The sequence below is a fragment of the Eimeria necatrix genome, genomic scaffold (genome assembly GCF_000499385.1).
Source record: "Eimeria necatrix Houghton genomic scaffold, Enh_scaff81, whole genome shotgun sequence".
NCBI lineage: Eukaryota > Apicomplexa > Conoidasida > Eucoccidiorida > Eimeriidae > Eimeria > Eimeria necatrix.
The window spans coordinates 58639-84264 of record NW_013651762.1 but is presented as its reverse complement, the minus strand read 5'-3'; the positions used below and the strand labels follow the sequence as shown (position 1 = coordinate 84264).

The window sequence follows — 25626 nt, the reverse complement described above, 5'->3', positions numbered from 1 at the left end:
CGTGGGGATGACATTCCTCGCTACAAAATTCCTGCGTGGTTGATAATATTTCTTGACTCGCTGGACAGTAGGAGGAAGCTGCAGCTTGTTGCAGAGTGTGTGTGCCTAATGGCTTGCTTGGGGGACTCAGGGTGTTTCTGCTGGGGTGGAGCTACTGTGGAGTTTTGCCCCAGTGGAGCACCATTTCGGAAACTAGAAGACTCATGAAGACAATGATCTACTACTTGGATAGGCTGGGCATTGCTAACTGCTGCTGCGCTGGGTTCAAAGAGCACGGCTGGGTTTGGCGACGAGGTCGAGGGGCCGCTATTTAACTCCTTAAAAGTAAAACACATAAACAACACTAAAAAATATGTGCTAAGTACTGAGGACAAATTCAGGAATCGCATCTGCGCGAGGTTCTTACCAGGTCTTGAATTTTGCTCGCCGCGCCGCAAGCACCACACAGCCGCTTCCAACCTATTTTAGGCAGTACCCTGTATCGTTTTGCTCTCTTTCAGAGCTTTTCAAAACAATAATCATGCGTACTTTCCTCTGCTGAGTTACACTGTATCTTAATAGCCGCCTTTGTGAAACTCGAGGGTCACCGGGGTCACTCAAGCACTGTTAGCTTCCACGCCTGATATCAGGAGCCACTCGTGTCTGCGCACGCAACCATTAAAATTAATTTCAAAGCTATGTTGTCGCATGCTTTTTCTGCGACTGCCCTTAGAACGGGCCCCAGGAACCTGAAGCGCAACGTTACGAGTTCTGTGATAACGTGCCAGGAGAATGAGTCTCCCGGAAAGATCCTCAAAAGCACTTCTTCTGGTGGCCTAGCTGGTGTTGTTGCTGGAGAGTCATCAATCTGCACCGTGGCACTAGGAAGCGGTGAGCAAGTCTCCGCGATCACGTCCCGCAGGAGCTCTATGCGTATTGCGCTCCAAACGGTGGAACACAGCCCTCATGACGCTTTCAAAACGCTAATGTATAAAAAAAGCAGGCGTATAGAAGTATGCGGCAATTGGGGTGCGTTTCTAAGGCCTGAACTACCGTGGATACAATGTGGTGGACTTGGCACGAGAAGCGACCTTCGAAGAAGTTGTTCACTTGCTGTTGCTGAAAGAATTGCCAACACAGCAACAGCTGTCGGACCTCAAGCAGAAGCTTTACAAGGCAAGGCAGCTGCCTGTGCAACTCCTTACTGTTCTCAAGCAAATTCCAAAGGATGCGCATGCTATGGTGGGACCAAGTGCCACGAAAAGATAGCCCTAACCCTTCGCAAGCAGCAAGCATTGAAATGCGATATAGCGTAGTGAAGTGCTCCTCACCGGTGTGTTGATACTTATCGTTTTGTCCCATCTCCACGTCGCAGGATGTGTTGAGGACAGCTTGTTCTGTCCTGGGGAGTTTGGAGCCAGAAAGGAATCCTACTCAGCAACAAGTTGACGTACGGAAGGGCCTTAGGATACACGTTTTGCACACACAGACTAAGCTTGCGCAGTTCGCACTGCCATGTGAGCTTCAATCCACGGAAGGCTATGCTTGAAGGCTGTTCAACTCTTGCCCTTTACCTTTTTCGCTTCTCAGATCGCCCTTCGCCTTATTGGATGTTTACCCGGAGCTCTGAGCTATTGGTTTCACTACACCAATTCGGGAAAGGAAATATCGCTTCAGTCGGATCCGGAGGACTCGGTGGCTACGAATTTTTTAAAGCTCTTGCATGGGGACCCCTCTTTCAAGGTAAGGCGAGGAAGAACAAAGCCAGGTCTGCCTTTGAGCGCAGAGCCAAGAGTTTAGAACTACACCGGGGACACGGGAAAATCTTAACCCTTTTGCCATTTAAAAGTGGGCTGTCTAGAAATCGAACCCAGAGCTTTTCAAGATGTATCTAATAATTATAAATTTTTTTCAAGGCTCACTTATTATTTTAAAATAATAATAGGTATTTATATATAATTAAAAATTATCCGCATAATTTAGAATTATACATAAACTAGTAATTCCTATTATTTTAAGGCGTGTGCTGTGTACTCATCCTCATCCTGTCAGTGGCTTTCTAATAATAATTGGTATATAATTTATAATTGTCCACATAATTTACAATTATATATAAACTAATAATAGCTATTATACCAAAGGCATGCGCTGTGTATTCAGCCTCATCCTGTCGTTGTGAAGACACTCGACACGTCTCTCATTCTTTATGCGGAACACGACTTTAATGGTAAGAGCATTAACACTCCCCCTTCCCCAACAAATCTCCATTGTGCCTCATTAGGTACCTGCCCTCATCTGTAACCTATTGTGCGCTACTGGTGCTACCGCTTCCGACATTTCCTGTGCTACTTCACTGCATATTGATTCTTTTTGCTTCGGCGGCTGCAGCATCGACCTTTGCTTGTCGCGTGACTGCGGGAACCCGAAGTGACATTTATAGCTGTATTTGTTCGGGAATAGGGACTTTGAAAGGGCCCCTGCATGGGGGGGCCAACGAAGCAGCCCTGGAAATGTTGCTCCCTCTGACTTCTATTCAAAAGGCACAAAGGCGGGTAGGTAGTTTCAACGCAGCAAGCAGCGGCTCGCTGCTACTCCCTGCTGCCCCCTGCTGCTGCTCCCTGTTGTTCGTACAGCGGGTTCTGCACCTTCCTGACAAAGCGATTTCTATGGCTACTCTTGGCTTGCAAAGTTTCCCGGTTTCTGCGCCCAGCTAGAGGAAGCGTTTTCTCGTCGTGAGCTGATTATGGGTTTCGGACACCGCATGTACAAGAGCGGTGACCCAAGAGCCCCCTTGATGCGAGGCCTCGCCGAGGCCCTTGCTGCCGCGAAGTTGCCGGAGTCAGATCCCCAAATGGTACAGATCGGGGCGTTTGTCGAGGAAGAGATGCTAAGGAGGAAGAACATGCATCCCAACGTTGACTTTTCTGCAGCCATTGCCTACAAGCAGTCAGCTGAACGCACTTTCCACTCTCGCTGCTGCTGCGCTTTTCCATACGTTTCTGTACTGCACCAGCCGCCTTGAGCGCAGCACAGTCCCCGCTGTTCTACGTTGCCAGCACAGTCCCATTTCCAGGGGCGTGAATATGCGTTTACTGTCATTGCAGGTGCGGAGTGCCCGCACTGTTCTTCACGCCGTTGTTTGCCATTGCAAGGACCGCTGGGTGGGCTGCCCACGTGATCGAGCAGCGCGAAGTCAACAAACTGATTCGGCCAACTTCTATCTATACAGGGCCCCGCCCACGGCCTTTTGTACCCATTGACCGCAGGGGTATTTCAGCCAAGCTTTAGCGCCGCACAAGCGGGCTTTAACGCAGCGGCACTTCCTGGCCTAGTTGCTACAACACAACCTTTGCACAATGAGTGAACTGGAATGACACTAGCATCAAGAACTATTTTGCAGTGAGCTCCACCTCTCAATTCCTCCGCAGCCCGCAACTACTGCCACTGCTGAAGCTACGCTATCCCGACATGTCTTCGGGAAACCTGCAGCGACTCTCTCCGTTTCTGTCACACTTCAGCGCAGCGTACAGATAAAGGCTATATGATACTTGGCTGTTAACGGCATCTCTATTAGTGCAAAAGCCTTCTGCTCGCGCGGCCTTCACTGTTTGCCGGTTTGCATCATCCTCATGAAAAACCTTTTGATCCGCCCGCTGCAGACAACGGCGCGAAGCAACTGGTTACGTTCACCAGCAACTCCGCACTGAATTACCACACTGGACACGCGCATTGCAGGCACAACACAATCAAAAAGAAGCCCCGCACATACGCCCAGCAATTTCCCTTGCCAGGTACCCTCACTGCATGAGCAAATCGGAACCTTCCGAAATCTCACTCCTTCACAAGCTCATGTAAACTTTCAAGCACTCAGCGCAAAGTTGGAAGACGATTGTTTTGGCTTTGGCGCTCACGCCACAGCCGCAACAACACGGCTTTAAGGGTACACTGCAGCCGAGGCTCCTACTGCGCTGCATTGGCCCGTCTGAAAGGAACAACTGCCAAAGCAACAGCTAGTTTTGCCATGTAAGTGACGCGCAACCGAGGATGGGAGTTGTTGCGGAGTAACAGCAGACGGACCGGTAGAGTAACTTCCATGAATATGCAATTGCACTATTGCTTCGGGGGAAAAAAGAGTTTTGGCTTCTTTTCCTTTTTCGCTTTCTCCTTCTTCGCCTTTGCCTCTTGAGCGGCCAATCTCTTCGCCAACTCTTTACTGCTTGCGGGGCTGCGCTTTGCTGCAGCCGCCGCCTTAAGGCGAGCAGCGATCTTCGCCGGGTCTTCTGGCGCTGCCTGCAGGAGCACAAGAAACAGCGCCACAATAAGCACAGGGAGCAGCTTCCACACTAACCGAGGGAACATTTGCAGCGGACCCTGGGGCAACAGTGCAGGCAAGACTTACAGGGGTGTCCGCGTTGTCCTCAGATTCAGATTCACGCTGCCTCTGGAGCTGTTGCTGCTGCGACTTCTTTTTCTTCTTTTTTTCCACATTGCCGGAGGGTCGCCCGTTTGCACTGCTGATCCCCACCTCTTGCTGCTGCTGTTGCTGCTGCTGCTTTTGCTCCACGGGGACTGACGGTGTGACTGCGGCAAAGAACACAGGCAACACCGTGTGCCTATTCTCAGCTGCAGCAAATGCATCATTAATGCATACACGATAGGCAAAGGTAAGAAAAGTGGGCAAGCAGAAGTGTCAATTTACTTCCAGCTTCGTTCAAGGCCTTCTCGAGCTCCTCCATTTCACGCTGTTTTCTCTCCTTCCTGCTCAACCCCTTTAGAGGATCAGAAGCAACTCCACCTGAACCTACAGCAGCGCACACACACCATTATTTTCGCTGGTGGTGCTGCAGTTGTTAGCTACGCCTTCTACTGACAAAACTGCTACCTCTCTTTCGTCATACTGCGGGCGGACCTCTCCACTCCCTTTCAAACACGGGCAACAAGGAGAGGCCGAAGGGACAGACACAGAGCTGCAGAGATGAACGAACGGCGACAAACTATCACAAGGTAGAGTAGGCTCACCTTTAGCCTTTCTCCTGCCATCTGTTGGCGACCTGACTTGCTGCTCTCTGCCTGCGGGAGCCTCATCCTCTTCGCTGCTGCTGCTGCTACTGGCAGCAAGATCTTCTCCGTGTGCATCCTCCGCAGCACCACTTGCAAGATCATCTTCGGAAGACGTTTCCACATCTGAGTAGAAGGCGTCCCTTTGGTGAAGCCTACGCCCTCCTATGCTGCCACCACTCAGCACACCTCGACAGGGGTCTGTCATCGTGAGAGGCCCATCGTCTTCAGAATCCACTTCTACGTCGGCCCACCGGGCTCCCTGCAGCAGAGATGCCGCCCCGGGGGAAAGCTGGGCTTTCGCAGCAGCAGCCGCCGCCGCAGTCGCTGCTGCCGAGGCGGCAGCAGCAGCAGCTGCTGCTGCCGCTTTCTCCTCACGTCGCTCACGACGGCGACGCTCCCTTTCGGCCTGCTTCTCCAGACGGCGCTGGAGCGCATCTTCCTCCTTCAGCACCTCATAAGGGTTAGCGAGGGCGACTTTATCACCCATGCCGCTCGCCATTATCCTATTTTGTTGATGCTGGTGCTTCTGATGCTGCTGCTGATGTTGCTGCTGACGAAGGGCCGAACAATAGGAGAGCACACTTTGTCAACGACCTTTGACTCGAAGCGGCTGCAAGGCAGCGCCCCCAACAGGGTAGCCCTGACACCTTGGACTTCGAATACCTAAAGTTCGTGCGAAGAGACCACTTCCGTGCAGCCCCTCCTGGATGCAATGGGCGGGAATTTACGAAGCGGGGTTTGACAGGAGAGGGCAAAGACAACAATACACCACTAGCAGTGGGGCAGAACCCGCACGAAAAAAGCAACAAAAATCCAGATATTCGAAACAGACACACCCGCCAGACTCCTATGGTTACTTGTCTTACGTTTAACACCAGAAGGCTGCGTAAGGCAGTTCCCTTAACCCAAGGGGCCCCCAAGGTTGCCGCCCTGTTGCGGCCTCCTGCACTTGTCGTTTCTTGTTGCGTCTAGTGAAAAAACATAAAAGAATGAACTCGAAAGCACATATGGAGATGACACAACAGCAGAAGGGACAAAGAGAGAAAATCACACACTCAAGCGCAGGAGGAACAGGAGCGCCCACTGCCGCGCCACAGAGTACCTCGCTCAGGTGTCGCAGTATCCAGGTGATGACAGAACTCTAAAATTTCGACTAAACAATAATGAACCAGGCTAAATTTACCAATAAAAACGGGAACAGAACCTCCTGTTAGGCGCTAAACCAGAGGCAGCAGCCGCAGCGCTGGCGCTCTCGGGCGCTGTGGGGCACAGGGCTTCCTGCAACTGCAAGCTGTCGGCTCACCAGCCAGAGCCTTTCTTTGCTTTGAGTTGTACTGTGCATCCTGTACAGGCTCTGCGCACATTTTTCAGCTGCAGTAGAGCAATGATAGCATAGCCTGAAGCTCAGCGCGGCGGGTCAGGGCGAATATCTGGCAAAGTAATCTCTGAAGAGTGCTGCGGGCAGAAACATTTTACCTGCTTATGTTGTGTATGCCCAACATGAGGCGACAATGCGCTGAACTGCATGTGCGCCAAATACTTAAGGCGCGGCTCTACTCATAAGGAAAGGGTGGGCCGCCGTCCGGCACACCGAGTACTAGAAGGATACGCGGAAACCCGCCTTGTGCCTCAGACTATTCAAGCCCTGTTTAAGCCCTTCCGTGCAGGGCTGCTGTGCGCTGGAGTGAGTGTAACATGAATGCGCAATATCGAACAGGATACAGAATAATCCCATCGAAGGAACCGCACTCCCTTGGAAGGTAGTCATGCTACAGCAGGAGCAGCGCACCCAGGTATGGTGTGCCTGTTATTGGATCCTGCTGATCAGATGCAGGCTTGGGAAGGTTGTGCAACCGAGCTACGGACCGAATCAGATAGCTAAAGCCGTATGCTTTGGCCTCTGGCACACTGCAAAATAACCGTTAGCCCAGGGTAAATTTCCGAGCTTACAGAGTAAGTCTGAAGCCCCCATGGATGCGCCTTAACGTCAGTGTTTGAGGGGAAGAAGAGGCACAACCCAAAGTACCGGTTAGCCCAGGGCAAATCTCATTGAATGGAGTGAGTCTGAAGGCCTTACCCATGCGCGTTGAAATGGGTGCTTGCGGAAAAAAGGGGCACAACCTAAAGTGAGGGTCTTGAAGTTCAGGCTCGTAGAGAGAAGGAGGGGTTGTAGCTCTCCCATCCCCATGCGTTCACTTTAACGGGAATCGGCAGGGCCTTGAGACTCACTGTGTAGGCTCAGAGCGTACCGTGTGCTTACAGGTACTTAGCAGGGTTTTCGCGGCTAAAACTTATCATTACAATACTGCAGCTTGAAGGATTTTATTTTTATATTTCATTGCCTTGAGGAAGACAATGCACTTTCGGCCCATATTTCATTGCTATGAAAAGAATGCAGTTTAGTGTTCGTAGCAAGCTTAAAGTCACTACGTCTTAGCATGCAATGGTTCAGCCACCTTGTGCATGTAAGCACGTCGCGGCTGAACCAATGTATGCATTTGCCTGGACATCTGCCATGTACACATTTAACAAGGGCTCCCTGCGCAAAGATGGCTTTAACTAGCGCATGAGCCTATGGCTTTACCTAGCGCATGAGCCTTTAGCCTACAAATCCTGTGACAGGGGATAAGAATATGATTTTTTGGAGAGTAAGGCCGCTGAATTCCTACGGACGATATATTGCTTTGGTAAAAAATGGCAAGAAATGAAGTTTCCATTGTGCCTTGGAGCGATAGTAACAAGGGGCAGATTCTTACGAGTAACTTCCCCACAAAACACGGACCGAAACACATCTGCATGCAAATACATCGCCGTATTCACCCTGTGCCTTCCGATTTTGGCCAGCCAAGTCACTACCGGAGGCAGGGAAAGGGGGCGGCAGCCCCTCGCAGTTTGGCTCTTTAACTCCTCACCCTCATTAACTGCTTTTGAGCAAAGCAGCGCCATATGTCTTTACACTTTCATGCTTTCACTTTAATTTACTTTCCACAAGGAAGTTCCTGTCTGCATACAATAATTTGCATTCACGTGCTTATCTGGCTGTTTTCTATGAGTGATCCTGCCGCCAAAATCGTTCGTGAAACAAACAGGAATGGCAGATGGGAATTGGTTGAATTCCTAGCTGTTGAGTTTCTTAAGTCATGGGCATGCCATCGGCATATCACGCAAACCATGTCACTAGGCTGAACTTGCATGTTATTTGATGCACATCTTTCATTAGCTGTTCACGCTTGATGTTTTCTACATAGCAAACCTTCACCTTAGGGGCACCAATGAGGCTGCTAGCTTACCTACGGAAGTACAAGCGAATAGCAAAGGACATAGCTAACAAGCTTTACAGCTAGTTCTGATTGTTGAGATGCCCAGTGCAGGCTTTGTAAAAAGTGCTGCCGCCTCCTAAAAACTGTTTCAAGAGAACTACACCTTACAAAGAGCTGCTAACATACTCCCCTTCCCCCGCATGCGTACAGTGTCTACCGCGCTGCAACCGTAGGACATTCAGTTAGGCGCGATACTTGAAGGCGTGTCCACGTCACCCAAATTTAGTGGCGCTGGAGCATCCAGCGAACCCTCTATTAAGTAGTTGCCGCAACGATCCATTGTGCAGCCGTAGACTGTGATTACACGCCACAGCGGTAAGAGCACTGAACAATGAATAAAATGAATCACAGAATGTGCAAACTGAGTAATAAAGGGGAAAAGTGCATTGTGGTACCGGAATGGTAGCTATGAGAAACTGGGGAATGACCAGGTGTCCGGCAAAGGAAAATCCAAACTTCCATGCCTATCAAGTCAAAGCACGGTGCTGTCACGGAAACTTCAGCAGCGGAGAAAGCATACCAGTATTCAATTTATGCCATTGTGAAGGCAGAACCTGACCTGCCTGCAACATGGGCCTGCAGGCACACTTTGGCGTGCTTGCAGGGCCATGATGTAGAGAGGTCTCGAGAAGAATGAGATACTCCTATGGGCTTCATGAGAATTTAGACAAGAGGTTTGCTAAAAAGCCAAGAGAATATGCGTCCTAGGGGAGCTGGGTCGCTGGCCCTGAACGTGATCGCTGAAGCAGCATGCTCTGTTGCCCTTACTTTGAATCCTACTCACTGCTGCAGGCATATGCGTTATGGATGTAATATGATCGCGTGAGCTTCAAGGTTGCCATAACAAGCCATATCTTTGGAAAGACCAAGCAGCTGGACGACGCAATGCTCAGTCACTTAGGCCCAGCTGGCGACGCTGCCAGATGCAGATGTGCTGCATGATGCCTTGTTGAGCTTGCCTTTATCCATGAATCGGTTCAGATGGCACTGATGCGTGTGCAAAATCTATGCGCTGTCGGCAATGTGGATACGTGTAAGCTTGTGCCAAGGTTCCAGGGGTGTTCCAGGTAATTGTACCACTGGTTGTGCCAGTTGTGCATGCAGCAAGCAGACTGCCGAAGCGTAACTAGAGATTTTGTTGCGTATCAGGGGAGAAATTTGATGGAAAGGTATCAGTATTATAAAAAGTATTCAGCAAAAGGACTCATTGACACGCACAATACTAAAGACAGAGGACTCCTAACTATGACCAGCGCGCTGCATTAAAGGTGGCCACCAAGGCCCCGATGACTCAACGACGCTCTTGGCTGTCCAGCCATGCAAACTGGCTTCGTGCCTGAGGATCTTACGATTTATTGTTCGCAAAAGGGATGTTTAAGCTCTGGACTGCAGTAATTGAGGAGTGAAGGCTCAACGTGCATCGAATACATGTAGACTTTTCCGCATCGGGTCATTCGTCGGCAACCTGAGACCACCCGCCTGGCTGGGATGCGACTGTATCCACATCTAAATTTGGAGGCCATGCTCCTTCTTTTGTGCCTTTAGTTTAGTTTTGATTCAAGCTGAGTTCTGCTTACTGGCTCTCAGCCAGCGCGACGCCGTTCACAGGCGTGGCAGGTTGCGGCTGCCTGAGGTGTTTGGTGAGGCCTGCTCAGATTTCACGAGCAAGCGAGGATGGATGTGTTCGTCCGGCTTGCTCTTATGGCCGCAATATTCATTGCAGCTACGTTGGCCTCGGGCGCTGGGACTGGCGGAGGTGCTCTGTACATTCCCGGATACATCATATCTCTTCGTGACGTTCACAAGGCTGTACCTCTCTCGAAAGTGACAATATTTGGGGGCTGTTTGATGTCTGTGCTGATCAATGTACGTCGTCGCCATCCCAAATCCAATGCTCCCATAATCAACTACGAGTTGGCAGCCATCATGGAACCTTTTACGCTCTTGGGTGCTATCATTGGGGTGCTGCTGAACATCGTTATGACTGACTTCCAGATACTGGCCTGTTTAGTCTTGACCCTCAGTTTCACTAGCTACAAGACATTTAAAAAGGGACTGGCGCAGCGAGCGGAGGAGACGCGCATTCTGAAGGAGCTTGAGGGGAAGGGGGAGCAGGACGACACAGAAAACGACTTCGGAAGGCTGCATAGGGGACATCTAGGGTCTACAGCAGAGACCCGAGCAGAGCTGCAGCAGTTGCTTCCAGCTGAAGATGATACACCGGGCCAGCTGCCCCTCAAGAGGCTAGCGAACACCCAGGATACAACTTACTTCACTACGTCATGCCGCCTCTTTGACATTCAGGAAGGCTCAGCAGTAGTGCCAGCCGCTCTGGCCGAGTTTGAAAAGGATTTCTACTGCGGGACTTGTCAAGTTAGCTTCCTTTATCTGGTGGTGGACTCACTCTTAAACGTAGTTCTTCTTATCCTGGCCGGGGGCCCGGTCGCTGTGCTCTGCGGTTCGCAGTGGCAGCAAGGTTGTATCTATCTGCTGTTTTCAGTGCATGTGTTGGGCACATTCCTCTTTGCCCGCTGGCTCATCAGAAGGCGACAGAGGCTAGAGGCTGCTGGCTGCAGTAACAAAGATATACAAGACGGGGGCCTACAGTGGCTGACGCCTATTACTGCTTTCGTCTATCCCCTGTTGTCTATGGCTGCGGGGGTTCTGGCTGGCGCCATAGGCATTGGAGGGGGCCTTGTCAAGGGGCCCCTACTGCTGGAGATTGGGCTGCCACCTCTTGCCGCTGTCAGCACGGCAAACTTTATGATCTTCTTCACTTCCTCAGCAAATACTTTGCAATATGCCATTTTGGGGAGGTTAGGGCTCGTTGATTCGATTTGCTTCTTCCTAACGGCTTTCGTGGCGGGAGCCGTAGGCATTGGGTGCGTGTTCCACTTCATGAAGACCACGCATAGGCAGTCATACCTCACTTTTTTGTTGTCATTTGTCACCCTCATCAGCCTTTGCTGTATGGTTGGTTCGTTCGTACACACACACTACTTCATGTACGAAGTCCCCATGAAGCTGCTTACTCTAAATGATGCATGTGAACAGCAGCAGCACGCAGGCCGTCTCCTCTTTTCTCATCTTTGACTTTCTCTCCTGTCTAGCCCCGGCGAGCGCTCCCGCCCTCCAGAGGGGAAGCGGTGCGGCACAATGCCCGTTGCTATAATTGAAGGATGACTGGTGCGCCACCGTGGCTATCTGGCCATAGCTGCTGCAAGAATAGGCACTGGCCCCTGCTGCAGTTAGGCTGCACTGCACTTAACTAGCCCTAGTTGCATCTAGCTATCAGCTGGGGCCGGGGGACGTGCGCATAGTGATGGATCCCTAAGGAAAAAGCGGGCAAAGGTCTGTCCTCTGAAATAAATTATTTCAAAGCATGGACAAGCACTCAAAGCACCATCATCTTCAGCTGCAGCTTGTGAAGCCCGTTGGGGGCGGGGAACACTTCGGTACTGCAGTGTACGGATATGTGCTCCCTCCGACCCCCTCGGCTGCTGCCATGGCACGACGCGTTCGCGCCTGCATATTTGTTAAACGCTCATGAAACAACGGGAACTCATGAGCAGCGCACAGTAATTTCGTATCCGCTTGTGCTACGTAACAGGGGTATTGCTAGGTCAAATTTGTTTATTAGGGTCGCCATATATGTGCATCAAGTTTGCACTGAATACGCTTATTGCACCATACAAATTGAAACTATAAATGTGCCACACGCGAGCAGATGTACAGACAGGTATACATACATACAGATGCACACACCTGGGAGTAGGGGTAGACACGCATTGTTTCTTCACGCCCACAAGCTGAGTTTTGGCGCCAGTGCTGGTTTTCTTCTTAAATGAACAAACGAAGTAAACTAAACTCAGTCCAATGAACCTGCAAAACTAGCGGGTAGAATCAGTGTTAGTAACAGACAAACCGGTGCAGCTGAGTGCTGAAACTCCTGTTGCAGAAGCAGGTGTGTAAAGACACGAGAGCAGCTGCCACAATAAAAAACAAGGCATAAATCAGACCTTCACAATGCTTGCTCCCCAGAGCACCGACCTCCACCAGTCCATCCTGCGAAGTCAACGCACGACGCAAAAATATACAGCTGCGCTTAAGGAACACAGAACAGGGAAGAAATACATGAAGCAATGCAGTAGGCAGCAGAGGCCAATCCAATAACCGCCGAAGCGAACAGTAAATATGGAGAGCCAGGGAGACCGAAGTGCAGAAACGCCACGAAGACGAGGAATAGAAAAGAGACGCGTACAGGTACAGGAAAACACAAACAGACAACGAGACATATCTTGGTCAAGGGGAGGGACTAGGTCAAATACACAAAAACATGGAATCCACGTGAGCGGGGCCAAGCGAGCCAGCGAGGCCAGCCATAACTGTTTACTGCATCCTTGAATCACTGCCATCGAAAAAAAAGTAAAACAAGAAACAACCAGCAGGAGAGGTGCGAGATGTGAAGACCTACGATAATTCCCCACGCCGCCACAACCGTAATCAGGGAGACAATCAGGGCTGAGGAAAAACCCGCAAAACCACCCTTACACCTAAAGCCTTAAGTACATAAAACTCTACACTTCACCATGAGCTCGAGACATAGTGCTAGTGAGCCGTATGTTTATGTCCTTACTTGGGTAGACTGTTAGTTTAAGACCCTGGTTCTCAACGAGCTTTAGCACGATAGTGAGCAATAAACCGACCGCCAACATCACCGAATAGCCCTGCAACTGATCAACGCTATTGGGGCCGGCTAAAATCTCCACAGCGACGTCCTGCAGTGATCTCAACACACGTCACAGGAAAAGACAATTGGGGTAAGACGCGGTTACGTCGCCCTCTGGAGTCCGCCATGCTGCACCGCAGTTCAAATCCTCGTACATCCAGCTACGCACTATATAACCAATTAACGATCAGAATCTGCAGCTAGCCTCTCTATGATCCTGCACCTAATGTGCGCACAGGGCGAGCAAGCATGCCGAGGGGATCACCTACCAAAATGCCCCATAGGGTGACGAGCATAACGAAGGACATGAAAAGAGCTGCAAACAAACACGGAAGCACGAGTGCACCTCGACAGATAATAAACCTCTCGTAGGTACGTAGTTCTACATCTACATATTACCTTCTTCCTTATTATGTGCATCAGCAGCCTACAGCCTTCAGAAAAAAGGTCTTGGGAACAAGCCGCAGCAGACGGCCGCGTAAGTTCTCACCTATGAAGTGAAGGATAGCGCATGCATGGGATTGGAGATAAAGCCTGTCAGATTTTGGCGAGTGCTGCAGGCCTATGGCAGCCAGGAGGGCCTGGCGCTTTAAGACGGCCGCCACGCTACAGTTTTGGCCACCCTGATCAGGGCCAACGGGGCCACGGGAGGGTCCCACACCATCATAAAACGAGCTATTTTCTCCCTGGGAGTGAGCGATAACACTTACAGAGCCATCCCGCTCCCCTGTTGCTGTGGAGGCACCGCTACTTCCTCCGGGCGCGCCTACGGAACATGTGCTAATAGCACTCCCTGCCCGTCCCTTCCTTACTATCTGGAGCCCTGGCTCTTGTTCAGCAACTGCCTCTGCACAAACGGCAGCAGCAACAGAGGAACATCCGTCCAGTTGCCCAGGGAATGTAGTGGCGCTCATACGTTCACCAACCGCAACAGCAACGGACTCCGTCGCGGTTCCGCTACAACTCTCCACTTGAGTGATTCTCTGTTTGTCTGGAGGCACTGCCACCCCCGTAGCCATCGTGGTGCAGAGCCCGGTGAAGAGCGAAGCGTCTTCGCTGGTTGTGAATTCTCAGGTGCACCGTAAATGCAGCAACTTCAGAGAGGAGATAAAAAGCTGCGTAGGTTCAAGAGATACAAGGGAGATAGCGGCGGGTCCTGCTAGGATCCCTCTCCTTTCTTGCCGCAGAAGCAGCCGACTTGGGCGCAAGAGCCCCTGAACCTTCTTGGAGCTGCTAGTAGACCCGTGGTGAGCTCAAGGGCCTTCATCCGTGCGGGAACCAACAGGCGGCTCAGGCGACCCGCCACACCAGACTGAAGTTCTAGTACGGGGACGCGGGGGCTGTAAGGCCGCACCCTCGCCCTCAAGTTCTCTAGGCGCATATCGGCCTCATCAAAACGTGACAGCGCCGACCAGAAGGCAACAGCGTGTGCCGTCTGCCTCAGCGTCTGACAGCGAAGCCGGCTCGGCGCCAAAGAAGCTGGACTGCGGCGCACCGGACTCTCAGCGTCCTCGCGGCTCTGAAGCAAAATTTATTTGTACTTTCCAAGTAGTTACAGTGAGAAGAAACTCTTTTTGTGGTCTCGACTACTTGCAATGGCCCCACACTGGTTCGAGGACCCGCATGCAGCCACAACGGCATCAATTGTGTTGCACACTCAATGCTGGCTCTTCAAACTGTTGTCCCATTGCTTCTAGCATTATTCAAAATATATTTTATGTATCTGTGTCGCTAATGGCGCAGAAATGAGGGAGAAGAAACGGATTTCCCTCTTCAAATCCACAAGACCGAGGGCATGTGTACAATCTTCACTGCGTGTGCTGACCTCACTGTAGTTCGAATGGGTATCTACGGCGCTACTGCTGCATATATTGAATAGCCACGGTTAAATGAGCCAGAATATGACTATAGATATGAAAGTAGAGCATCGGGACAAAATGCACCACGGAGGCAATGTTTTCTGCCCGTTGTATGGCAGAAGCACGGAAGGCTATGCCGTTGATGTCCTGCTGGACAACACCGTATGTAACGCCAAAAGTGCCAGGTTGGGGATTCATTACGTGCATTGTTGGTGGTTACAGAAGTGAATGCGGTTGAGTGCTATACGGCCGGGCCTCGGGGTAGTATGGGTAAAGCTACGAAGAAATTTACGTGCAAGAGAGGAACCCCCTTAATTGAAAATATTTTCTTAACACTGAAGAGAGCAAGCCTGTGGAGGTGAGTTTTGGTCTTCGTGAGGAAGAACAACTGGAGCATCACAGAAGGGCAGACAGCGAACAATACAGAATTCGGCGGCAAGGAGAACGGACCTCAACGCTGTACCTAATATCGTCCAGCTGCTGTAGGTGGCTAGTAAGTTAGGTGAAAGGCGTTGAACAAACATAGTAGCAGTAGGTAGTTTTGGGGCTCCACAATGCCCTAGAGCATCGATGCTGACGGACACACTTGAAGATAAAGTAGTACTGGTGTGCTGCTCTAAGGTTCAGGTGAGTTAGAATTTGACAAGTCACTGTGCAAGAGGCCATCAACACAGGTAGATGAACCAGAGGATGCAGCATCTGGGTCCAATTACTCTGGTTTTGGCACGCTTAGGTCGTCAAACATTGCCAGTTCACTCTGCGCTCTTCTCTGGACTTTGTTTGCCAAGCTAAAATATGTTTGCTTTGCAATGCTGGCTATAGAAGACCACATTTCTGGCGCACGTTCTCAGGCAGCTTAGCCACATTAGCAGCACTCCTGGGCGCTCATAGGCGTTGGATTGTAGGTTCAATATGAGTGCCACACTAGCGCTTTAGGTAGCGGTCTTTCACCTTCAGCTAGGAGTTCAGGCGGCCCATATGCAAACTAACAAAATTTCTCGGGGCTTCTGCCCTGTACGAAGCGCTACTTGAAGTAACACACTGTTAAACAATTAATTAAGGCTTCAGAGAGCATGACTTCGGCGACAGCTGGGAGCGTATCTGAAGCAGCTACAGCCCACACATTCCAGAAGACATGCCAGCTCCTTCGGAAACGAGCCTTAGTAGACTTTTCCAGTTTTCTTTGACGAGCAATGCATTAAGTGCGCAATCCCTTTTGATCAACAGAATCCACGACATAGCTAAAAGTCACTGAGTTCAACATTTGGCGAGCTGTTCGATAGTGTGGTCGTGGGTCTGTAGGGCAAGTGGACGAATAATTCCAGCATATAGGATGCTCCACAGTTACTAGCCTATATTTTGCACACTAAGGAGAGGGTGGATCCACATTTACACGGGTTGAGCCTCTTCCTAACCTTTTCCAATTTCTTTCCATACTTTACCTGGGCGTGAGACTGGCGTGTGGCCATCGATTTCGCAGAGTCGTAGCTACAGTTTTCTACCATAAATTGGCCAAGACCCATCTTGCAGTAGCCTTCTCATTGTGCCTTGCTGACGTGCAGCAGAACCTGAGCCTAGAATTCAAGGTTGAACATGACTCGCAATTTGCAATTGTAGATATTCAGATCTACAGCAGTTTGAAAAAGCACCGTTGCGAAGGGATATACCTATGTGCGGTGGGTGGCTTAGAAGTTCATCCAGGATCTGTTTTCCCGTTGCAGTTGTAACCGGAAGCTTGCATTTGCTTCTGTTGAGCAATTCGTCTACTTTTGGCATACAGGACTACTTGCCTCTTCGTGAAACAACTTTTTGTATACTTCCTCAAATAATCCCAGCAGCTGCACGTCAGCGAATTCAGATCCACCCTGCAGCTTGACTCTAAATGCCGATGAGTAGGAACGACAGGCTAATGCTGATATATCAGGTGTAGTAAAACCAGAGCGCACACACAAAGGGCTACGATAGGCATATTTTACAAGCGTAGTGGCATGCCCAGCAATGCAGCTTGCATGGCCACACAGCACCTTTAAGACGGAGTTGTTGTCGAAGTAAAATGAAGGTGTAGACGGCGTGCACCGCTACTGGAGTCTGTGGCACTTTTGGTTTCTCGTTTGCTTTCGTTTGCTTCGTGTGGTGCCACTACTTCTGTGCCTCTGTTGTTGCTACACGCGCGCTTGCTAAAAACGCACGCGCTGGCATACTTATCTACTGTGCTTACATTTAGTGTTGTAACTGCGTGGCAAAATGCTTGGAGCTTCAGACACCCGCGTGTGCAGGGTGCTTTCCCATCTTCTAGACCTACATTATAGAATCAAGATGGATATTTAGATAGATGATTCCACACAAGAATGCTCAATTTGTTGTCCACTGCTGGGAACAGCGTAGCGAGGTCAAGGTAAACAGGTGAAAGCCGCATGATGGCAAGCTAGCCTCAGCTAAAACAGATCCGATAGTTAAGATCTCAGCCTCTCAAGCAGAGACCTGATGTATCTTGTCTCCTCTGCTGCGCATTGCATGCAATCATCTATGAGCTTGAAGGCCTGACGGCAAACACGCCGCCGCAGTCGTCGGCTTTCCTCCATGTACGGCTGAGACTGCCGCTGCCTGACATTTTGCTTTTGCAGCTGAGACTGCTGATTCTGAAGTTGATCTCGCTGCTTGCCCACAGACTCTGGTCCCTTTAGGAGCTCAATTTGTATGCTGTTCTGCAACGGTTCTTGCTGATGAAGTTTCTCTTGTAGAATTGCCGTTGTGGCTGCCAAACCCTGAGGCAACGCGGGCGCTCCCCAAAAGTACAAAGATGGTGCTGAGAAGATGCGACAAACAGAATGCGGCAGGACTAGGTGCTTGCTCCCTGCAACAGCAGCTGCTGCGCTGCGCCGAGCTGCCTGAAACGCAGCGGCGAAAACTGCCTCCAGTGCCTGCCCTTTCCCTTGCTGTCGCTCTTGCATAAAGGAGGTAGCACCAGCAAACGCAGCCAGATTAATCAGTTGTGACAATCCTGTTTCCTTGCTGTATGCTCTACGAAGCAAACGAATGGTTCCGCGTAGCTGCTGTTGCTCCTGTAGCGGCTTCTGCAATAATGGCTCAGCCAACTTGTACAGTGCGTCAATATCTGCAGAGGGAAAACATCCAGCCAGGGCTGCTGCAGCAACGGCTTGCCGTGCCGTTTTTCGCTGCTGAATTCGTCGTTGTTCTGTGCTCTGCAACCGTTCATGAAGATCCAGAAGCCATTCTGCTGGCGGCAACAGCCATAAACTGCTGCTGCAGCTCTGGAGAAAACTTGCCGCTGCGGCTGCTCCTGCTCGGAACGCCTCAGCACACACATCAGCGTCAGCAGCAACTCGTGCCGCAGCGCCTTCCGCTGCTGCAGAAATAAGCTCCCCAGACCACTCTTGACATGCTGGTTTCCGCTGCAGTCCTGTTCCAAGGCGCGTATTGAGAGACTGCTTGGCACGCGTTGCCGCTACTGCAGCAGCTGCAGCAAGCGCCTTATCCAAAATATGAGCCCACCCAGACACTAGAATTTGTTGCTGCTGCAGCAGCATCGGCCTCTGCCGAATAAGGGTCCTTAAATGCTTGCTCTGTCGGAGTCCTTCCCAGGGGTCTAAGGCAAGACATTTCAGCAATCCTCGAGCCAAAGGTAGAGCTTTTTGAATGCAAGAACAGCTTCGTTGTGCGCTGCTACACGTGTTACTACTGCCGTTGTAGCTTCTCGTGTTCCTTGACTGGGGAGTCTTGGGGACGACCGCAATACACCGCACCCGTAAGTTTGCTGCTACGTGGTTGAGCCTGCAAACATCAGAGCGTTTTCAAAAGGCGTTTGATACGGCAAAAGAACATCAACTCTGCACAACTTCTCTGCAGCATCGCTAGGCATTAGGTATGTGGAGTTCTTGCTGCATCTTCTGTTGCTGCTACTGCAACTACTACTGCTGTTGCTTACTGTGGGAATTTGGAAGAGATAGCCTGACACAGGTTCGCTAGGACGGTAGCGCATGCTGTATGGACTTCATCATCGACTGACACCACCAGTTGCCTTGGTTGCCTGTGCTGAGGCTTTTGCTGTGACCTGCCTTCTTGCAGCTGTTGCACATTCTGCTGCCAGGGGTGTGCTGAAACAATGGTTTCGTAAGACATGCGTGCCACAGTCGACGCTGGTGCTTCAGCCGGCTCGGGGGTAAGAAAGAATTGTCGAGGCAGACACAGAGCAAACACAATCGATATGATGGCACTGTCACTCTTCTGTCCATCCTGTTGTGTCAGCTGCTGAAGTTCCACAGCATGTGCCACCGCTGCAGCAGCTGCTTCCCAGTGTTGTTCTGCTGCTCGGAATGCTGAGACCATTGCGCTGCTGAGGGGCGTCGAGGGACAAATTTGCACTACGGGGGGATACATACCGCCGCAAGCATCACAAAGCACGTCCACGGTTTTCGCTGTTGTTGGTGCAAGCGTTGCCTTCGCCGTTGCGCTCACTAGCTCCACAAGAAAAGGTAATGGCAACAGCAGCATTGCGGCTCCTCCCACAGCCTCCTCTATGTCAAGTTCGTAGGAATTTCCATCGCTATTTGTCGTTTCCGCATTTTCTGCTCTCGGGGTAGCTGCTGCTTCAACTGTACAATGCAACTTTTCCGAAGCGCACCCTATGGCATGCAGAGAGCAAAAAAGCGGTAGCGGCAACGGAGCCTTCGTCGTGAGCACCATCTGCTGGGGCCATAGCACCAACTTGCTATGAAGCGGCTGCCTTCCTTTCCCAGATGTCACAGTGCCATGAATCAGCACCGGAGCTGCGGCACTCTTGCTGCTAAAATCTTGGCCCTCGGCAGCCGAGACAACCACGCGCAACAGCATAGCCTCAACAGCACACCTGCCGATACCGAAAAATACCGCCTTGAAAAAAATGCGGGGAACAACAATACTCTGCAAATTCCACGGCTGCTGCTGTTGTGGATGCTGGGGCATTTCAGGCTTAGCTGGTACAGAAACGCCTATAGCATCAGTCGGCAAGGATTGAATTGCAGCAGCAACGGCAGTGGCAAGCATCTCTGCAAAAGACTGCCCTGGCCACTCTGTCTGTTGTTGCAACAGCAGCAGCAGTTCTTCTTCTGGAGATCTCAGCGTGTACAAAGCTCTTTCAGTATGATCGTCTACGTCTGCATCTTGCTTCAACGTAATCGCACCGGCTTTCTTTATTCCCGCGGCCGTTGTTTTAGCTTCTGGAGCCTGTTCGTGACCGCCTGAGCCACCCTGAAAGCTCTTTGGATCTTTGCCGGAGCCATCTTTCGGTAGCTCCTGTTCCGCTCGTTCCTGCTGTTGCTCTTTCTCGCGTTGCTGTTGCTGCAATTGCTGCACCTGCTGTAGTTGCTGCAGCTGCCGCTGTTGTTCATGTTGTTCGTCCTGCTGTAGCCGTCGGTGTTGTGGCTGTCGCTGCTGCTCTTGCACTGCGGTGCTCTGTAGCAGGCCAGGTACGGCTGATGCGGATGGCGCCCTATTGCTGGGCATCTCTAGCAGCAGCAACGGCAAGTCGGCTCTACAGCCTCCTGCTGGAGCAGCCGCAGCAGCCTCTGCAAGGCACAAGCAACTTTTTCTCCCTACACTCTCAGTGGTTGCAGTAGCACCCTGGAGTGCAGATACACTAGTTAGTTGGATTGATGCATAAAACTGCGAGCCGTTCTCGCCACTGCTTCTGCGCCGGCGTCTCCATCGTCTCAAACCCACAATCCCCTCTGGGCCCGTTTCAGGCTTTGTTGCTGCGGTACCTCTGTTCGCATCTGGCGCTACCTCAGGGCTCTGTGCAGGCCATTCCGGCGAGGTCGCCAACTTCACTGCTGCCGGCGCCGCTGCCCTAGGGCTACAAACCGGTGACGCTTCGACGTGAGGAGGGCAACCATCATCCTGCTCACTGTCTAGCTCAATTTTCTCCTTAGACCGTTGCAGTGCAGCAATGACAAATTGTTGAGCTTCAACATCAGCTGCTGGAGCCGCCACGGGCTCCCGCACCGTTGCCTCACTAGCTTCAGGAAGACCTACGATCACTTGGATGTTGGGCTTTCCTGAGGGCTCTGTAATTGCCACCTTTGTGTTTTCTGAGGATGTTGCATGTGCTGTGGGCTCATCTGGCTGCACTGTTGCGACTGCAGTCACACCTCCTGAAGAAAATTGGTCCCTAGGTGCAGCAGCTGCTACGTGACACCCATGACGACCCAAGGGCCCTTTCTCAGATACCACTACAGCCGCTTGAAAATTCGGTGCACTCCGCTTAGCCTGACACGAAGGCCACGCAGACGATAAAACTGACTGTTCCTGTTGCTCCTGCTGAGCCCGCTGGTGCGCTTCAGGTGGCTCTTGTAGCTGCGCTTGTGAGGGCTGCTGCCCTTGAGGAACCTGCGGCAGCTGTTGCTGGAACTGTTCACGTGGTTTCAACAATCCATGTGCCTTTTGCACGGCTGGTATCTGGAACGAAAGCCCTTCAGTCGCTGTAATTGTTGAGCTATTCGTATGCAGCTTCCCGTCCAAAGGCCGCTGCCGCCGCAGTAGGGGCTGCTGCTCTTCTTTTTCCGACGTTATCTTCCTTTGGTTGTGCTCCTGCTGCCTGAGCTTAAGCTGCTGCAGTCTCCTTAACCTCGTAAACTGGCATTGCTGCTGCTCTTGCTGATGCCGTTGTGCTTGCTGCTGCACTGGCGTGTGAAGCTGCTTGAAATAGAATGCCTTACTCAGTTCCGCTGCTGACAGCCTCTGCAACTGTTGCTGCTCGTGCTGCTGTCGTCCGGCAGGGAATGCAGCTGCTGGGTAGTCTGGGTCAAGCAGCTGCTGCCTGGACAGGTAAGCCGGGCTCATGAGGTATGCAGAGGGAGCCCTTGGACCTTTAGCTTTCTTGTAGGAAGAAAGATCCTGGAGAAGACTTTTGTCCGTCTCCTCCAATAGGCATACTCGGTTTCCCCGGGGGGATACTGCAGTACGGATTCCGTAAGCAGCCAAGAAGGCCGGAAACATCTCACCTGCACAGTTCCAGCAGCAAAAGCAAAAGAGTCCGGAGCCTCCACAAGGGACTTTCCAACACAGTCAGAATAGGCGGCAGCAGCTCCAACGGCAGCAACCTGCAGAGCCCTGTTAAAATGCCGCACAGGTACAATTTTGGAGACTAGAATAAACAGCAGCAGCAACGGTAACCAACGCTCCAAAATACCATCCTTACCGTCTTCCCCATCGAAACCCAGCAGCAGCGAAAGCCGCTGCGGGCTGATTGGGTTTCTTGAGCCCCCAGTCAGTCTACTGAGAACGAGAACAGCAAGGAATCGTGCGCGTGCATACGGCAAAAACTTATGGAGCATTACACACAGCAGGTAGGGCCCCTCTCGCATTAGCCTCACGTAGCGGCGAAGATCCAGGGCCCTAAATGCCCTGTACGCCTCAAGAGCGAAACGCACTGACGGGTCCTGCTGCAGCTGCTGCGGCAGTCGCTGCAACAGAGACACCAGAGCCGTATCACTCGCCTCCTGTGATAACAGCATCAGTAGCCTGAAGCCCCAAAACTCCCCCTCGTACGGACTGGAGTAGACAAGCAGATCCATCAACGCCTTAATGTCTTTCGCCACTGTTCCTTCATTTTCAGTAGCAGTGGCGGCTGCCACCGCCGCCGCAGCAGTAGCGTCGCGTTTGCTGCGAAAGGCGCGAGTTGCCTCGTATCCCTGCATGAGCTTGTCTAGACAGGTCTGCATGAGACCGTGGTTGGAGACAGCGTCAAAACCAGGAGTTCCAGCCAAGAGCTCTTCAGACAGGACCAAAAAGCGAAAAGATATCTCCAAAGTCTCAATGGATGCCCGGTGGGGAGACACGTGCTGCACTGTCAGCTCCTGCCAGCACGCTCGCAGGCGGTCCCGCAGGAAGTTGTACACATCTATATAAGTGTACGGCCGGGGTCGACAGTACAGATATTCCTTCCGAGGCAGGACCTGCCGCTGCTGCTGCTGCTGCTGAGGTCCATTCGTCAGATCTGCGTCAGCAAAATATGTAAGCAATGCATGGACGGCGCGCCGACACCAAACTGCCGGTCGGGTGTCAGACTGCTTAAAGGGCTTCCCAGCGTCACTTCGCCGAAATGATGAAAAGGCCAGATGTACGTTCACCTGCACCAGCATCATTAGCGAATTCATGTAAAGAAAGCCATTAAACCGCATCGGCACATGCCAGACTGCTGGAGCTCACGCAGTACATGGCGACCTGCCGACAGGCACTAGCATGCAAACAAAAACCAATACACACAGCCAGAAGACAGCTAAGTATTTTAGCAGCAAGGAATTTCTAATGTTGGGCAGATGGCTCGTTGTGGGTGAAACAACTTACGATGCGCGCCTCTGGATCGCCTGGGACCGTTGCATCTAGCCGCTCAAAATCCGATGCCGTGGAAACTTGTTGTTTGTCAAGCATTTCTTCTGTGCTGCAGCAGCCACACAAGTGGCCTACAAACGGCCCTCCCGAAGAAGGGTCATTACCTGCTGCTGCAGCTGGAGACAGCGTAGACGAGATCCCCTCCTGCAGCACCTGCTGCAGCTGCTGCACCACCTGTACCCTTAGGATCAACGCTCCCTCGTCAAGATCAGCTTGAAGCATAGGATTCCCTTCGGGACCCGAAGGAGCTGGCAAGGGAGGCGGCACCGCACGGCCTTCGGGCACACAAAGCCTGCCTCGCCCGTGCACAGCAATTACACTACTCTTGTTTGTGTTGCCCTTAGTGCTGCTGCTTGGGTCTTCTGGCGACGCTTCCATACTAGAAAAGGAGTTAGCGCTTCCAGTGAAATGAGACCCTTGTGGGCCGCTTGACGCTGTGGGCGCAACTCCGCTGCGGTTAGCAAGCTGGGAATGCCCGTCAGTAAGGCCAAAGATGTTGCTCCTGCTTCCAGTGCTACTACCGGCTGGCCTTGTTTCTGCTTCAGTACTAGTTTCAAATCCCAAAGAGGCGCCCCTGCTGCGGAAAGGCCCGAAAGAGCCTTCCTGTGATCGTGAAGGTCCCTTACCGTCAGTAACAACGACTCCCTCCACGTCCCTGTCACTGTTATTAGTTGCAGCTGTGAACGTGCCCTCGGCGGGGACCCCAAACAAACTGCTCCTCCTTGATGTGAAGGTGACAGTTTCACCTGAGGCTCCCGCTAAGACGCTTCCACTGGCTCGATTTTGATCAAATCCCCCAGGTAAGCGTGAGAACAAACCAGTACCAACAGAGGCCTCAATAAGACCCTCAGAAGCACCGTTGCGGCCGGAAACACTGCTGCCAAATAAAGTGCCCCGCTCTCCCCCCGAATAAGCAGCACCTTCAAACAAACCGGTACTGCCGCTTTTATCGTCCGAGCTCCGGGCTTTTACCAGGGCGGCGCCCGACGATTCACTGGCCAGAGCAGTGGCAAACAGACCTTTCCCACAAGGAACAGCTCCTTTTGCTGACCCTCTCTGTAGTGAGGCCCCTGGGATGAGGGCTCCAGAAGTGTCCGTAAAGGGCGACATCCCAGATGTGGAATTCGCAGGAATGTCCCTAAGCATATCCCCGTTCGTTAGTTTACTACCTGAGGGGCCTCCTGCAGTAAAATTAACACCTAATAGAGTAGGGCAAACTCCAGAGAGTTCTCCTTCCCTCCTCAGATTCGCATTATCTGCAAACAAGTTGCCCCCAGAGGCAACACTTCGCAGAGCCAGTCCAGGTGCAGTAGCCTTGAGGACTGAAGCAGTTGGGCGCCCTGCTGATTGTGGTGCGCCAGTAGTTGCAGTAGCCCCAGTGTCTTGGTTACTTCCGTAGATAGTATTCGAGAAAAGCCCAGTTGGCGGGGGGGCGAAAACTTGACTGCTTGTGCCTGACGTGCCAGAAATGGCCACCTCGGTCTTAGAATCCCCCAGAGATCTTCTGGTAGAGATGCCCGATGAAGCACTTTCTGAGTGGGCCCCAGCTGACTTGCTGCTGCTGCCAGCAGCAAAGAGGCACTGCGAACCTAAACCTCCGGCCTCGCCAAACGGGCCTCCATTGTCCCCGTTCCCGGGCTTGCTTGCGTTGAAAACGCTGCTGCAAGTAGAGTCAGCTGCCTGATGGCCGGTTTCTGCAGCTGCGGGACCCGTAAAGGGGGAAGGTTCCCCGCAAGCGGCAGAGGCCGACCCACGGAGTGTATTGATTCTGCTTGAGAGGACGCCCGGGGCGGGAGACCCAGCGGTGCTTCCAAGTGAGAACACTCCTGCTGCACTGCTTGTAGAAGAGGCTCGAAACAATGATGCTCCAGTCGACTCCAACGACTGAGCTCCAGCAGAGCGGAAGACGCCGTCTGTAGGCGCCGGAGGGCTTCGGCTGAAGGGCACGCCCTCCATCTGCAACGTCACAGTGGTTCACACAGCCTCATCGGGTGCTACGCTCATAACAGGCGTGTCCATGAGGGTACTACGCAGCAGCAGTACGCAGCAGCATAAGGATGATGGAAGCAAGCTTATGGCAGGGCATGAGATGGCCCCGACCGTCAGCGTGTTCTCTTATATATCAGATTCCGTCAAAATTGTTGAGAGATTCACTGTTTTAGAGATGAAAGCACTTTGAATTCAGTGCTGCTCCTGCCCTGAGATTTTGGCGCTGCACAGGCGGAGAAGGGCCCCCGAACGTCACCCCGGGGGGTCCTTGCAAGCTTCCATGGGGCCCTCGTCTTGGCCG

At 51.9% G+C, this 25626-nt stretch overlaps 5 protein-coding genes across 5 annotated transcripts; 2 read left to right on the top strand and 3 right to left on the bottom strand.

Moving 5' to 3' along the window:
• Positions 1 to 677: 677 nt before the first annotated feature.
• On the top strand, positions 678 to 3267 carry ENH_00078120 (citrate synthase, putative; the record flags this gene model as incomplete). The annotated part of the gene is made up of 6 exons (XM_013577692.1): positions 678 to 870; positions 1022 to 1221; positions 1355 to 1429; positions 1570 to 1722; positions 2690 to 2925; positions 3084 to 3267. 6 exons carry the CDS (start codon positions 678 to 680, stop codon positions 3265 to 3267), a joined length of 1041 nt encoding a protein of 346 aa, XP_013433146.1.
• Positions 3268 to 4089: 822 nt separating this feature from the next.
• Positions 4090 to 5539, bottom strand: ENH_00078110 (hypothetical protein, conserved; the record flags this gene model as incomplete). Its single annotated transcript, XM_013577691.1, has 4 exons — positions 4090 to 4269; positions 4379 to 4560; positions 4679 to 4780; positions 4999 to 5539. 4 exons carry the CDS (start codon positions 5537 to 5539, stop codon positions 4090 to 4092), a joined length of 1005 nt encoding a protein of 334 aa, XP_013433145.1.
• Positions 5540 to 10034: 4495 nt separating this feature from the next.
• Positions 10035 to 11453, top strand: ENH_00078100 (hypothetical protein, conserved; the record flags this gene model as incomplete). Its single annotated transcript, XM_013577690.1, has 1 exon — positions 10035 to 11453. The coding sequence occupies one exon, from the start codon at positions 10035 to 10037 to the stop codon at positions 11451 to 11453; it is 1419 nt and encodes a 472-aa protein (XP_013433144.1).
• Positions 11454 to 12269: 816 nt separating this feature from the next.
• Positions 12270 to 14108, bottom strand: ENH_00078090 (hypothetical protein, conserved; the record flags this gene model as incomplete). Its single annotated transcript, XM_013577689.1, has 5 exons — positions 12270 to 12425; positions 12835 to 12881; positions 12997 to 13138; positions 13359 to 13405; positions 13580 to 14108. The coding sequence occupies 5 exons, from the start codon at positions 14106 to 14108 to the stop codon at positions 12270 to 12272; spliced, it is 921 nt and encodes a 306-aa protein (XP_013433143.1).
• Positions 14109 to 17401: 3293 nt separating this feature from the next.
• Positions 17402 to 25292, bottom strand: ENH_00078080 (SAC3/GANP family protein, putative; the record flags this gene model as incomplete). Its single annotated transcript, XM_013577688.1, has 4 exons — positions 17402 to 18740; positions 18895 to 21946; positions 22144 to 23074; positions 23292 to 25292. 4 exons carry the CDS (start codon positions 25290 to 25292, stop codon positions 17402 to 17404), a joined length of 7323 nt encoding a protein of 2440 aa, XP_013433142.1.
• Positions 25293 to 25626: the final 334 nt, after the last annotated feature.